We start from the raw sequence: 16,332 nt of genomic DNA, 5'->3' as shown, positions 1-16,332 counted from the left end.
TGTATTACTATTATTGTTGTTGTTGTTCTTGTTGCTTATTGTAGCTTTTAAGTTTACGTTATCCACAGTATTCAATGAACTTTAATTATTTAGCAGCTGTTGTCTAATGCTAGAAACTGTTAGCCTTTTAGCTAACGTTACCTGAAGTGTTTCAGTTCAGACTACCAGTTAACCTGAAACTAACTAGATAACATTACCTAACAGTTTCCATTTCCAAATTGTTCTCTATCTTAATCCAAAACTCATTAATATACTTTCTGCTTACATTTTACTAAGTAAAAAGTTGTTAAGATTAAATGTTTATTTACCTCACACGAACGAACGATTCCTCTTCTTCAACGGCTCGCGTCGCACTGTTGCTATGGTGACGCTCGTTCTGCCGCCGCTGAATCAGAGACTGGACGCTGGGCCACAGCCGGACAACCAGCGTCGGCGCGCACGCGTTTCTACGAGCACCAGCCAAACCCAGCTGTGGTAACAACTGGGCCGGATCTGGCTACATTGATTCTGGCCGATTCTGACACTCGGCCGACTGTGCCGATAGAAAAGTGGGAACTGGGCCAGATGATTGTGCTAGCTGGGTTAACTTAGAAACCTTCCGTGAACGTTACTGGAACGATACTTTATACACATAAGAAATAAAACCTTATACAAGCTTTACCTAACGTTCTCTGTTAGTTCTCATAAAACCATGAGAGAACGTTAGGTTTCATAGTTTTATAGTTGGTACTTGTAAGTAAAGGTTGATCTACATGGACCGTCCCAAGCAAAAGGCTGTTTTTTTGGTAAGTTCCTACCAAAAAACTTTAAAGATCATAAGAAAACCTTCCGGGAACGTTACTGGAACGTTACTTTAAACACATAAGAAAGAAAACCTTAAGGCAACTTTTAGATAACGTTCTCTGTTAGTTTTCATAAAAACATGAGAGAACGTTAGGTTTCATAGTTCCCGGAACGTTCCGGGAACAGCGCTAATTTTTTAAACGAAAATAGAACGTTCCCATAACGTTATGGGATGGTTCCCTAAAAATAACCATAGGGGAACCAAAATCTAACGTTACGGGAACGTTCTGTGTTAGCTGGGTAAACTTAACTCGGTGCAGTTTAACAGTGGAATAGTTATTTTGATACCTGGGTGGCAATGTTTAACTAAAATTACTTTTATTTACTGACTGAAAACTTCTAAATTAGCTCAGAATTATATAAATCACGTAAGTTTAAAAAATCTGAGATGTAAAAGTAAAGTCTGAAGTTTTGTGTGTGTGTATTTTCCTTTTTGGCTTTATTTACTCAGCAAATGGTGAATCAATGACAATGATTTGCCTTTTGGTGTTACAATTTGGCATAGAACAGTCACATGTGGAACACTATTCTCTACTCATCATTGATAAGAGTGTTTTTACCTAAATAAAGCCAGGTTCCACCGAGATTTGAACTGGGATCACTGGATTCAAAGTCCAGAGTGCTAACCATTACACCATGGAACCACGCAGTGAGGTTTTACTTAAGCCCAAAAGTTAATAATTAGTCATTTAAGAGCAAGTTGGCTGTTTGATGGCGCTGTAAACAATGATTTGCGATTATATTTTGGGATGGAGCGGCACTTGACACTGACAGCCCTTCAGTTATGGAGCTGCCACACAGAAACGATGGAGAGCTTTACTGTTGTTGAGCAGAACAGATCTTCGTGTGAGATGACTGAGGTTCATGTATTTTTCTTTTAAGAATAAATAAAAGCTGATGCTGTAACCTCATACTTTCCTAATACTTTTATTCTACACGGTCTAAATTTATTTTAGTCTTCTGCCATGTGCAGTGCAAGAATTCACTAAATTACACAGCAGTTCTCTTTTTATTTATTTATTTATTTTTGCCATTGACAAAATTGATTGTAATCATTTATAAAGGTCATGCCATGTTCATTAGGTGAAATGAAGCCAGAATTAAAGATGGTAGAAGAACAGGGTGGTATTCTTACTTTCAGTGATTAAATTACTCAGGTTAGAAAGTCCTGATACACAGCACATGCTTACCTGACTCTCAGCCATGCTACCTTTAATAGTTAACCGCAACCTTGGTGTTATTAGCACCATGCTCTAACCAACTGAGCTAACCAGCCAGTTCATCTGTTCTCTTTAGATCTTTGTACATAATTCTACACTAACTCCATTCAACCAGCTGCATGGCAGAAACAAAAACCTTTTGTAACCCGTAATTAGTTTCATGTTATTTTAATGATCTGAGATCTCAGTCCTACTTCAGACATCACTGTCTACTCATTTCTTATGTTCAGACTTTCTTAATACACATCTAAGAGGTTTTGTAGGTTCTTAAATGTTTGTCCTATGAAAACTACACTATATTGCCAAAAATATTCGCTCGTCTGCCTTCACACGCATATGAACTTGAGTGAGGTCCCATTTAATTTAATATAATGTCGGCCCATCCTTTGCAGCTATAACAGCTTCAACACTTCTGGGAAGGTTTAGGAGTGTTTATGGGAATTTTTGACCATTCTTCCAGAAGCGCATTTGTGAGGTCAGACACTGATGTTGGACGAGAAGGCATGGCTCGCAGTCTCCACTCTAATTCATCCAAAAGGTCTTTTATTCATCTTTATGGATCTCGCTTTGTGCACTGGTGCGCAGTCATGTTGGAACAGGAAGGGGCCATCCCCAAACTGTTCCCACAAAGTTGAGAGCATGAAATTGTCCAAAATCTCTTGGTATGCTGGAGCATTAAGAGTTTCTTTCACTGGAACTAAGGGGCCGAGCCAGACTCCTGAAACGTGACTTACTTTTAATGGGAAACCTGAGCCTGGGATGATGCACACAATCGCCCTATTCTGGCAGGGATGGATGAGAGGCAGAAATGGAGCTCCTGGTCCAGAGCCCTCAGTCGCTCCCTGTACTTGTTCTTGATGTAAGTTAGGCTTGAAAAGCTCAGTTCACGCCATGAACGAATCAGATTTAACATAATTAAACAAGTTTATAGTTTATTTCTCAATTATTTGTCATTATACTAAGAGCACTGCTTCTTTTCTGCATGTTCTCTCTGTAGCTCGGTTATGGCTCTCTCAACTCAAAAAAAGCTTTATTGGCATGACAAATAAGGACATTCGTATTGCCAAAGCAAGTTACAGAAAAATAATAAAAATAACAATAAAAAAAGAACAAATATATACAAAACAGTTACTTGTGCAAAAAAATATAAAATAGAATAAAATATTTAAAAAACAGTGCAAAATAATAACAATACAAATTATAATATTTACAGTAATGAGGTAGTAATAACGATCAGTTTGTGTGTGTGTGTCTCTCTCTCTCTCTGTGTGTGTCTCGCTCGCTCGCTGCTCTCTGTTTTCGAATTTGAATTTGGACAATAAACAGCTCTTATTATGACTGATTAATTCCCTGTACTGATGCGAAGCAGACTGGGTGGATTACAGCCGCTAAGAACTGCGCAGAAATAAAAATATATATAGCGGCTCCCAGAGGCGCGACTCAGTTCCTTTTGTTCATTTTAAAGAGCCGTTCAATAGAATCGGATCGTTCGAGAACGACCCATCACTATCAGAATATTTTTGACAGCACCCCTGACAAAGCCAGACGGCACCCCATGGTTTAGACCATGCACTTGGTGATGTAAGGCTTGGATGCAGCTGCTCGGCCATGGAAACCCATTACATGAAGCTCTACACTCTGTTCTTGAGGTAATCTGAAGGCCACATGAAGTTTGGAGGTCTGTACCGATCGACTCTAAAGAAAGTTGGCAACCTCTGTGCACTATGTGCCTCAGCATCCGCTGACCCCGCTCTGTCATTTTACATGGTACCACTTGTTTCCAATCGCTTCCACTTTGTTATAATACCAATGACAGTCGACTGTGGAATATTTAGTAGTGAGGAAATTTCACGACTGGACTTGTTGCACAGGTGGCATCATGGTACCACGCTGGAATTCACTGAGCTCCTGAGAGCGACCCATTCTTTCACATATGTTTGTAGAAGCAGTCTACATGCCGAGGTGCTTGGTTTTATACACATGTGGCCATGGAAGTAATTAGAACACCTGAATTCAATGATTTGGATGGGTGAGTGAATACTTTTGGTAATATAGTGTATTTTGCATTTTGTTCCTGGACCTCATGTACAGTGTATCACAAAAGTGAGTACACCCCTCACATTTCTGCAGATATTTAAGTATATCTTTTCATGGGACAACACTGACAAAATGACACTTTGACACAATGAAAAGTAGTCTGTGTGCAGCTTATATAACAGTGTAAATTTATTCTTCCCTCAAAATAACTCAATATACAGCCATTAATGTCTAAACCACCGGCAACAAAAGTGAGTACACCCCTAAGAGACTACACCCCTAAATGTCCAAATTGAGCACTGCTTGTCATTTTCCCTCCAAAATGTCATGTGATTTGTTAGTGTTACTAGGTCTCAGGTGTGCATAGGGAGCAGGTGTGTTCAATTTAGTAGTACAGCTCTCACACTCTCTCATACTGGTCACTGAAAGTTCCAACATGGCACCTCATGGCAAAGAACTCTCTGAGGATCTTAAAAGACGAATTGTTGCGCTACATGAAGATGGCCAAGGCTACAAGAAGATTGCCAACACCCTGAAACTGAGCTGCAGCACAGTGGCCAAGATCATCCAGCGTTTTAAAAGAGCAGGGTCCACTCAGAACAGACCTCGCGTTGGTCGTCCAAAGAAGCTGAGTGCACGTGCTCAGCGTCACATCCAACTGCTGTCTTTGAAAGATAGGCGCAGGAGTGCTGTCAGCATTGCTGCAGAGATTGAAAAGGTGGGGGGTCAGCCTGTCAGTGCTCAGACCATACGCCGCACACTACATCAAATTGGTCTGCATGGCCATCACCCCAGAAGGAAGCCTCTTCTGAAGTCTCTACACAAGAAAGCCCGCAAACAGTTTGCTGAAGACATGTCAACAAAGGACATGGATTACTGGAACCATGTCCTATGGTCTGATGAGACCAAGATTAATTTGTTTGGTTCAGATGGTCTCAAGCATGTGTGGCGGCAATCAGGTGAGGAGTACAAAGATAAGTGTGTCATGCCTACAGTCAAGCATGGTGGTGGGAATGCCATGGTCTGGGGCTGCATGAGTGCAGCAGGTGTTGGGGAGTTACATTTCATTGAGGGACACATGAACTCCAATATGTACTGTGAAATACTGAGCAGAGCATGATCCCCTCCCTCCGGAAACTGGGTCGCAGGGCAGTGTTCCAGCATGATAATGACCCCAAACACACCTCTAAGACGACCACTGCTTTATTGAAGAGGCTGAGGGTAAAGGTGATGGACTGGCCAAGCATGTCTCCAGACCTAAACCCAATAGAACATCTTTGGGGCATCCTCAAGCGGAAGGTGGAGGAGCGCAAAGTCTCGAATATCCGCCAGCTCTGTGATGTCGTCATGGAGGAGTGGAAAAGCATTCCAGTGGCAACCTGTGAAGCTCTGGTAAACTCCATGCCCAGGAGAGTTAAGGCAGTTCTGGGAAATAATGGTGGCCACACAAAATATTGACATTTCAGGAACTTTCACTAAGGGGTGTACTCACTTTTGTTGCCGGTGGTTTAGACATTAATGGCTGTATATTGAGTTATTTTGAGGGAAGAATAAATTTACACTGTTATATAAGCTGCACACAGACTACTTTTCATTGTGTCAAAGTGTCATTTTGTCAGTGTTGTCCCATGAAAAGATATACTTAAATATCTGCAGAAATGTGAGGGGTGTACTCACTTTTGTGATACACTGTATTTTAAAAAGGTTATTAATAGTGTACTCTCTCTTTTAGGAGACATGAGTTCATTAAGTTTTAGGGTAACGATCTCAGGCTGCTATGAGTAACTGACAGAAGGTCTGTATCTTCACTGCTGAGTTCAATGTTCTGGAACATGTCGGGAAACGTTGTGCCGCCTTTGACGTCATATTACTGACATTATACACAAAACAATGAAGAAATAATCAGCTATTGTGAACATGAACATTCATGCACCTTCATATATTCAGTGAGTTTATTTATTTTACATTTAATTGTATAAGATTTTAAGTCTTGTTGATCCTGGTCATCCATGTTCTACACTTCTCATACAGCTGTGTGGATCAACAAGGGCGGCACCTCAGTGGAGTTCCTCTAACCAGTCACACACAGATACCCAAAATGCATCGTTCTGGTAAAAGAAGAGAGAGAGAGAGGATGGGTTAGAGAGAAACAGCTGCAATAATCATTGAAATGTGAAATTGAGATGTAACGTGTCCTGATTGGATGGCGCCACCATCGTCCCTCCTTGATGCGACAACAACGTCTCCTGTTAAATAAAACAAGAAGAGGTGTAAGAACATTCCAGAAGCTGTAGTGTTTGGACAGATGAGCATGTAGAGCAGCGTTTATCAGGTAAAATACACTGATTGTGGAAATGTTACCTGGATTTCTTACACATCCGCTCAGCTATCTCTTTTAGACGAAGCACAAGAACCTCAATATTAATAAATATGTATCTACATTTTGGCATCTGTGTTGATGCAGATACAAGTACTGAAATGTATCTCAGACACCAGCTGCTTGGTGCTTTGGTTGGACTGTCTGAACATCACAGCCATCTCGGTGATGCTCTCCTCATGTAGATGATCCAGCTGAGACACAAACACACACACAGACACAAATATATGAGTATGTAAGATAATAAAGATACAATCTTATGTACAGTGGATCTCCATCATGTCACTGTACTACGTCGAGGGTGGATGTTGTACCTGGCATGTGCTGTGCCATTCCACAGGGCTGCTGTACTGCTTCATTACCCACTCATGATCCAGCAGATGCTCCACCTTTATGCGCCGCTCTGGAACCACCTACAGGACAAGATACAAGAACTTCAGGTGATGAAGCCCACAGAGAAACACACACCCACTTTGCTCACATTAAACACACCATAAACACACACCTGCAGCATTTCCTTAATCAGCAGTACAGAACCAGGAGACAGCCAGTCAGGAGTGTCAAAATGTCCTTTCTGAGGAAACACAGAGCAAAACAATCACATCTGATCAAAGAACATCACCACAAGCCGTTACTGTTACTTTTACTGTGTGTTTAACATGCTGCTGAGCATTAAATAATGGATTCTGTTTCATAATCGTAACAAGACGTGTATGCCAATGGTGTTTCATTGTAGTTCCAAGACTTACAGTGATTTGTTCATGAAGTTCCACAAAGTTGTCACCATCGAACGGGAGGTAGCCACACAGCATGTCATATAGGACAACACCCAAGCTCCAAACATCTGCCTAAAACACACACACACACACACACACACACACACACATATTCATTGTCTTTTTTAAACATGCTTTACCCTGGTCAGTCCCCTCATCCAGACCTCATAGAATAACTCATGAATGGGGCTACATAGGGGACTGAACACCTTGGATTTGGAGACTTTTCAATTGAAGTTTATCAGGAATAACCTGGGGACACACCCCAATCAAACCTACCTCTGCACCATGATAGGGTTGCGCATCAATGATTTCTGGTGCCAAGTAGGGAGGGGTTCCACAGCCCTCAATCAGAGCAGTACCCAATTCACCCTACAACAAAACAGAATTCTATCAACCGAAGGTCCAACTGTTGACTCGCATCTGCAACACAGCACACAAACTGAACCAGCATGGCTCTGTGACGTCCTGTTCATCTAACTGATCACTGAAACTAATTGTGGACACCATGTGTGCAAGGCTTCATTAAAGCATGATGGATGGGGGTAAACACACCACCTTACTAGACTCTCTGAATGGCACGCTTGATTTAAGTATACACTACAGTCTTAGTAGAGACACGAACCTCTGGTTTGGCACAGAGCCCAAAGTCGATGAGCTTGATGTTGTTCTTCTCATCCAGCATCATGTTTTCCTGAGAGTCAAAATAAAACACGTCATGTTCAAGCACTAACAAAGAAAGAGCACAAAGTATAAGTGGAAATCGTTTGGCTGACGCACTGGCTTAAGGTCACGGTGGGCGTATCCCTGGCTGTGGATGTACGCCAGCGCCAAGACGATCTGACGGAAGATCCTGCGCGTCTCCTCCTCCGACAACCTGTTGTTATTATCGATGTGGTCGAACAGATCTCCACCCGGACAAAACTGGAGGAGAGAGCGAGTCATGTGAGCAGCAAATCATTATAAATCCAGAGATTAAATCAAATCTGATAGTTTCCAACCACTGATGGTACCTCAAGCACCATGTAGATCTGGTCAGCAGTCTCCATGACTTGGTACAAGCGGCACACGTGCTGATGCTTGAGGTTCTTCAGGGCTTCAATCTCGATCCTCAAATCAGACAACTCATCCTGCAATGGGGAGGAAACAGGAACAGTTTTATGACTTTTCAGATCAGAATTAGGAGAAACAAACGTTTGGAAACTGAGACACGTCCGTCTTTAACAGACAGTTTTGCTGAAACTAACCCCGAGCTCTTTCTTCTCCAGGATCTTGATGGCCACTGGCTCTTGAGTCTGAATGTGCCTGCCGAGCTTGACCGTCGCATAACCACCTGAAGAACGATTGAATTAAAAAAATATTAAGTCAGGTTTCAAAAGATGCACATCTGTGTTACACAAAGGCAGAGAGATCACTGAAAGTGGTACCAGTTACCTGATCCAATGGTTTTGTAAACCTCATAGCACTTGTGCAGCTCAGAGACGTCCTCAACCACACGTGATGTTCGTTCTGAGATGTCGATGGTCTCGGGTACAGTGCATGGCACCTCAACCTGCTGCCCACAAGAGACATGTTATTATTATTACTGATTGCTCTTCTTGGCCTCTTGTTTGGCCTCTTCAGAAGGTCGTCACAGGTATCTGGAGTCAAGGGAGGAACCAGGGGAGGATCCGTAGAGCCAACACGGCCATTGAGGAGGTCCCACAGATGCTCAATTGGGTTCATGTCTGGGGCTAAGAGGAATCCAGGGGCCAGGGTGGTACTCAGCGGTCCTCCTGACCCAAAATGGTCCTGGTAGGTCGTCACAGGTATCTGGAGCCATAGGAGGATCCAGGGGAGGATCAACACAGCAAACTGATACTCACCTGGTTCCCATCTGCCTTATGGTCTCCTTCATAGACTGAACCGCAGTCTTCCTTTCCCAGCAGCTCTCCAAGGGTGTATTGGCTGTCCGGGTTCGTGTCGGTCGTCTTTTCCTCTTGACCTTCTCCGTTGGTGGTTTCTCCTTCAACATCTTCAACACAAGTATCACCAATGATGCTTATGTGTTATGTGGACCAAAAATAAGGGTCCATATAAAGACCGGCGTACTCACCCTTGTTCTTGGGAGCATCACAGATGACTTCTCCAGAACTGATCCCACCTACAAACCCCAAGAGTCACTAGAGTTTAATAGTGTCGGGCTCGAACGTGGTGGTGTTAAGGTTACCTGGAGCTTCAGAAGACACTTGTGGTCCCTGGGAGTCTGTCTGCTCGCTCGAGGAATCTGATTCTAAATCATTCTCGTACCCGTCTGATTCCTGCTGATTTAGACGGATTAAACTGGTGTTACAGAGACGAGAACTGAACCCCTCCCCTCCCGGAGTATAGTGGTAATGATAATTCACCTCGCTCTCGACTGTTTCTTCTTCTCTCTCAGTCAGGTTCTGAATGGCGCTGATCCACGCCCGTCTACTTGCCTCACAGTCCCACGCTGGGGGAATAGAACATAAAACCTTCTTATTTATACAGTCGATGATATAAACACCGGTGAAATCGTCCCAGACTTAAACACAACGGGGGGCGGTTTGGGATGCAGCCCGGCACAGAAGTCCGCTGTGATGCACCCAAATGATGAGGGGCATACGGCCGCATTATGGGTGCATTATGGGTATTTCACAGAGTCCAGGAGAGAGCTGATTTAGATCATGTAAAGTCATGTGACCTACCTTAAACCTCTTCTTGTAGAGAAGCTGATTGTTCTGTATGATGAACCACCGCCTGCAGAGATCAAACACATCATATATACATATATATAAAATTGAGTGTATAAATATAATAGAGTGTAAATATACTGTATAATATTAATTGTATATATACTGTATATATATACATATATATATATATATATATATATACAGTATATATATATATATATATATATATATAAAATTAAGTGTATGTATATAGAAATCCTAATATATACACTAAGCATCAGTGTACAGACCTGTTCCAGGTTTTAAACACACTCCTGGTCCTCTTAAACAGAAACCCCTCCATCAGGAGCGCTTCCTGGGCCCCCGTGCCTCCCCCGTGACCTGGGTCACCCCCGGAGGATGCCCAGGGAGGCGCCCCGCAACACAGCACACGCAGAAACCTCTGTCTCAGAGAAGCAGCCATCGTAAATGAGGAGAAAATCTAAATGCTGCTCCTGAAGAGCACAGGTCCACATTGTGATGTCACAGCGTTCCGAGGGAGCAGAGTGAATTTACCTTTACCATATATGGGCATGACTGGATTCATGTGACTGCACATATACTGACTTGATTTCCACTGTGGGACGGCTTCTGGAGGGTCCTGGGTTTGATTCCTGGGTGGAGTTTGCATGTTCTCCCCATGTCCTGGGGGTAACGGGTTACCCTAGGTATAAGTGTGTGTGTGACACACCCTGGTACTGACACACCCCATACCATGACACACCCTGGTACTGACACACCCCATACCATGACACACTCTGGTACTGACACACCCCATACCATGACACACCCTGGTACTGACACACCCCATACCATGACACACTCTGGTACTGACACACCCCATACCATGACACACCCTGGTACTGACACACCCCATACCATGACACACTCTGGTACTGACACACCCCATACCATGACACACCCTGGTACTGACACACCCCCATACCATGACACACCCTGGTACTGACACACCCCCATACCATGACACACCCTGGTACTGGTAGTGACACCCCCCCATACCATGACACACCCTGGTAATGGTACTGACACACCCCATACCATGACACACCCTGGTACTGACACACCCCATACCATGACACACCCTGGTACTGACACACCCCATACCAAGACACACCCTGGTACTGACACACCCCCATACCATGACACACCCTGGTACTGACACACCCCATACCATGACACACCCTGGTACTGACACACCCCAGACCATGACACATCTTGGTACTGGTATTGACACACCCCCATACCATGACACACCTTGGTACTGACACACCCCCATACCATGACTCATCCTGGTACTGACACACCTCATACCATGACACATCTTGGTACTGGTACTGGTATTGACACACCCCCATACCATGACACACCTTGGTACTGACACACCCCATACCATGACTCATCCTGGTACTGACACACCTCATACCATGACACATCTTGGTACTGGTACTGGTACTGACACACCCCCATACCATGACACACCCTGGTACTGACACACCCCAGACCATGACACATCTTGGTACTGGTACTGACACACCCCCATACCATGACACACCTTGGTACTGGTACTGGTACTGACACACCCCCATACCATGACACACCTTGGTACTGACACACCCCATACCATGACAAACCCTGTGTGTATAAGGTGTGTGTATTACGTGTGTGTATAATGTGTACTTGTTTATATATCCTGGTGGGGACTGCCACCTGATTGCACACCAAACCAGTGGGGACCTGTTGCACGGTGGGGACCTGAATCAAAGTTCCCACAGGCACAAGCATTTCAACCAATAGAAAGCCTTAATTTAAGTTATCTGACAAAGTTTCATTGAAATAGCCCCAGGTCCCCACCAGTGTTGGGGTAGTTACTCAAAAAAAAATCCATTACTCTTATTACTCATTACATCCTGGAAAATGTAATCTCGTTCCTCATTACTTTACTTTCACTTTACATTCTAAAACCCAAACAAATACTGTATACTGGAATCACATCTACAAACAAATTCCATTTATTTATTTTATTTATTTAGTATTTATTATTCAGTAATCACATTACTGTAAGGCATTACTTTATACCGTGTTACCCCCAACACTGGTCCCTACGGGGTAGGTCAACCGGAGAAAAGTGTGTGTGCGTATAAAGTGTGTGTGGAAGTGCGCCCCCTGTGGTCAAAAGTGGAAAAAGTGTGTATCGGGTTTTTAAATGCCACGCAACATATCATTGGGGTCAACACTATTATATTGTTGCCGTTTCTTGTGTAATTAGCTCCAGCTGCCCCTATATAAGAGGGGAGCTGGAGAACAGTAGTTGGGAACTATTCTTGCCTTGTTACTAGCTAGCTCCTTCTTTCTAGCTCTGTTATGCTAGTTCTTTGTTTGTAGCTCTGTGTTACTAGCTCTATGTTATTTAGTTCCATGTTTCTAGGTCTGTGTTGCTAGCTCCTTGTTACTAGCTCTGTTATGCTCAAAGGCAATCCCCAAAACCTGGCTTACAGAGATGTTTTCACACCAAAGAGTTCCAGTATTGTATACAGATCAAAACTTATTGAGAACTTAACAAGAATGCGAATTAAAAAGCTCCTAGAGGAAACAAATCTGGATATAAATGATATTACCAGTGGCTATAAAACTTCTCTTCCCCTGTGGGACATCATCAAACCTCAAATAATTATGGACTTAACAATAAATAAAAAACAAAACACCCATCCAAACATATACTTAAGCAACTACCCAAATATAAGAGGAAAACACCCATCACATGCAGAAATATACACGGACGACTCCAAATCCCCAAACCAGGTTTCAGCTGCAGTAACAACAAATAGAATTTCACAAAGTATGGGGCTACATAAAGAGAGCTCGATTTTCTCAGCAGAAGCTCAAGCAATATCAGTGGCACTTAAACTTACAGGGAAAATCAAATAAAAAAAGTCAATAATCTACACAGATTCAAAATCTTGTCTTGAAGCCCTGGAAACTATCTCTTAAGACCATGCAACAATAAATAAAATTTTAGATCAAACACAGACACACACCCACCTTCACTCCAAACCTCATGTTACACACTGACCCAGCGTCTTTTTCTTCATCAAAGCAACACAATGACACAAAGATCAGCTCATACTTTCATTCTTACTACAGTAAAACACTCACCGTCCCGATCGTACTACAGGAAATTACACTGTAAATATTACAACAACAAAAAAATTATAATAAACAACTTAGAGAATTGTTAAAAGAAAAAGTAATATGATATGGTAATATGAGGAGATGTGACCATGTTTAAAAAATCCATGTGATGTCGCCCTCCAAAAGTGACATCACAAGGATTTTTTTAAACATGGTCAGAAGATCTCATATTACCACATCATACAGATTTTACTGATTCTACTGAATTTTAGATCAAACCAACATGAGCATTTATAGCAGCAGGAAAAACAAGATAGAAAAAACACCTGGACATGATGCTAGTAGTTTTATTTTATGCTCTGGTTAAGTATAAAATATTGATACATTATCATCTTTATAAACTGATGCATGACATTAAATAATGTAAAAACATGGTGTTGTAGAAAAGCATTATGTACTTTAATCGAGAATGATTTGCACTTTACTTTTTAATGTTACTGTTATATTTATTTCCTGTACAAAAATAATTTGTATAATTGCACGTTGTAATAAAATTGCAAATTGGCGGATAAGTGGGCGGGTCTAAACTGCTGTAGGCTGAATGAGCAGAGATAAACTGATGAAGGCTGAACGAACGTACCACAATACAAATAACTATTTTTGTGAAAGAATCAAATCCCCTCTGAAACCATCCACACGTATCTAAGTTCTGCTGTATTATTCCTCATCATGTGCTGGTTTCACTTTTAAACTTGTGTTTTACAGCTCAGGAGAAATCAGGTGAGAATCAACTTCTCCAGGAGAGTCTAAACACCTCATGTAGCTTAATGTACTAAACAGCCTAGAAAAAGAAAATCTCCATAAATGTATCACTGCCTCACAAATTCTAAAATCACCCAAACAGTTTAATGTTACACTTTCATGTAAATTTTACATTTAATTTGTTAAATTTGACAGTTTCACTTCTGATCCATAACAAACATCAAACCCCGGGTAGAGGAGCTGAGTGAACCTGGTCTGAACTCTGTGGAGGAGCTTCATTGTATCAGAGACGCTGTAGAAGGACAGAGTTCCTGCTCTGTAATCCACATACACTCCTATTCTAGAGGAACTCGGCATTATGGGAATTTCAGTCTCGTTGAATTTGTGCCAGAATGAAAATCTGGATGGAGAACAGCACAAACTCCAGGACTGATTGTTACATCCAAACCAACACTCAACACCGAATCCCTTCCTGCTGATGCTTTTATATGACACTGCTATAAAAACCCCATAATTCCCACTCCACTCAACCTCCCAGTAACAGCGTCCACTCACACTCTCTCTACACAGAACCTGGTAGCGAACATCAAATCTATCTGGATGATCAGGATACGACTGTAATGTTCCACTGCAGGTCACCACTTTGTTCTCCTCAGACAGACGGAGGTTTTTATTTACTGTGTTTGGATCCAGTGTGAACCGACAAACATCTGGAGAGGAAACACAAAATAAACCAATTAACATAGAAGAGAGAGTGTGTACAGTGTGTGTACAGTGTGTGTGTCTGTGTGAGTACAGTGTGTGTGTATGTGTAAAGTGTGTGTGTACAGTGTGTGCAGTGCTTGTATGCAGTGTGTGTGTGTAGTGTGTGACTGTGTGTGTGTGAACAGTGTGTGTGTGTAGTGTGTGTGTGTGTGCGTGTGCACATGTAAGAGTGTGACAATAGACAAAAACACACAAATACACAGAAACACTGCACAACCAAAGATACAGTGTAACGCTATTCAACACCAAACACACACAAACATTGCACACACACAAATACACAGAAACACCGCACAACCAAAGATACAGTGTAATGCTATTCAACACCAAACACACACAAACCCTGCACACACACTACACAGACACTAGATATTCACACATACATTACACATACACTACACATAGACATGTGTGTACTGGGGGTGCAAATACTTTTTTACTGCACTGAGTACGTTTGTGTCCTTGTGAGAAACTTACATTGTAGAAAATCTTCTCTGATTTTAGGTTCAGGAGGTATCTGGACATTCTTCATTGAAGAAAGAGTAACAGTACAATCAACAGTTAAAATTAAAAGTAAATAAATATTTGACATGTTCTCCCAGTGTTTGTGTAAAAATACCTTAATTCTGAGTAACGGATTAAGTGTGAGTGTATTTCATTCAACCCTGGACTCACTGTGACCATGACCAGTACTAGATTAATGAGTAAATGAATGATGTTGTTAGATGTAAAATGTTCATGTTGGTGGATTTGATTGTTTTGTTTGATGTTTGAGTACCGAAGCATTTTGGAGACAATGGAACACTGAGGGCTTGAACTCACCTCCATCTGGTATCTTCTTACACTTCTCAGGACTGATTGTGATGGCGACTGATTCTGCAGATCCAGCAGGAACCGAGAGAGACTGAAAATTCTACATCCAGACAGATAATGTTCACAGAGAAACAACAAGATGATGAAGCACAGTGATGTTTCACCAAATAACATTAACAGTATTTCATGATCTCTAATACGAATCAAACATCCAGAAAAGTTGGGACAGTAAGTAAAATGTGAGAGAAAAACAGAGCAGTGATTTGTAAAATTCTCTTTGACCTGAATTCAACAAAATACTCAAATATTTATCAGGTTAACTTATTAACTTTATTAATTTATGTAAATATTCACTCATTCTGAAACTCATGACTACAAGGGATTTGAAAACAGTTGGTACAAGAGCAAATTTACACTGTAAACATTGTAAAATGTTCCAAAAACATCTTAAATGGATAAAGCGTTTATGTCTGGGTATAAAAGAAGCGTTCAGGTGAAGTCCAGTACATTATGTCCACTAAAGACCACATCAATATTTAGACAATATTCAGTCTCTAATCATCTGATCTCTGGCAAGTTCTTACATCAACTTTTTCACATTCTGACAGCGGTACCTTGAAACTCAACGTCAGTTGGTTCTGGGATGTTGAGTTTTAAGGTATTTTTTCTCATGTTTAGGAAACCTGTTAATGTGTCCCATGATCCTGTGGAACTGCATATACTGTATTTTAGTGTAATGTAAATTAATGGGGTTGTTTTTGCCACTTATACACAAAAAATACCACAAATATAATATAGAAACAGTGAAATACAATTAAAAACAATAAAGGCTGCATTTCACCTTTTCTTTTTTA

At 41.7% G+C, this 16,332-nt stretch overlaps 1 protein-coding gene, 1 non-coding gene and 1 pseudogene across 2 annotated transcripts; 1 reads left to right on the top strand and 2 right to left on the bottom strand.

Annotated features, from left to right (window-relative positions):
* LOC134326206 (zinc finger protein 208-like) overlaps window positions 1-16,332 on the top strand; it is a 339,536-nt pseudogene that overhangs the window by 124,221 nt on the left and 198,983 nt on the right.
* On the bottom strand, window positions 1,416-1,487 carry trnaq-uug (transfer RNA glutamine (anticodon UUG)). The gene has a single exon. It is a non-coding gene; the product is annotated as a tRNA-Gln (tRNA).
* LOC134327010 (maternal embryonic leucine zipper kinase-like) lies at window positions 6,039-15,190 on the bottom strand. The gene is made up of 16 exons (XM_063009098.1): window positions 15,143-15,190; window positions 9,463-9,556; window positions 9,349-9,396; window positions 9,119-9,267; window positions 8,913-9,065; window positions 8,688-8,805; window positions 8,501-8,586; window positions 8,267-8,383; window positions 8,034-8,177; window positions 7,879-7,947; window positions 7,533-7,625; window positions 7,227-7,325; window positions 6,983-7,051; window positions 6,792-6,890; window positions 6,462-6,671; window positions 6,039-6,346 (listed from the first exon to the last, which is right to left on the bottom strand). The coding sequence occupies exons 1-15, from the start codon at window positions 15,188-15,190 to the stop codon at window positions 6,537-6,539; spliced, it is 1,521 nt and encodes a 506-aa protein (XP_062865168.1). The 3' UTR covers window positions 6,039-6,346; window positions 6,462-6,536.

Source organism: Trichomycterus rosablanca, chromosome 14 (assembly GCF_030014385.1).
Source record: "Trichomycterus rosablanca isolate fTriRos1 chromosome 14, fTriRos1.hap1, whole genome shotgun sequence".
NCBI classification, from domain to species: Eukaryota; Metazoa; Chordata; class Actinopteri; order Siluriformes; family Trichomycteridae; genus Trichomycterus; species Trichomycterus rosablanca.
Note: the sequence above shows the minus strand (reverse complement) of the source record. Positions and strands in the feature narration are given on the sequence as shown.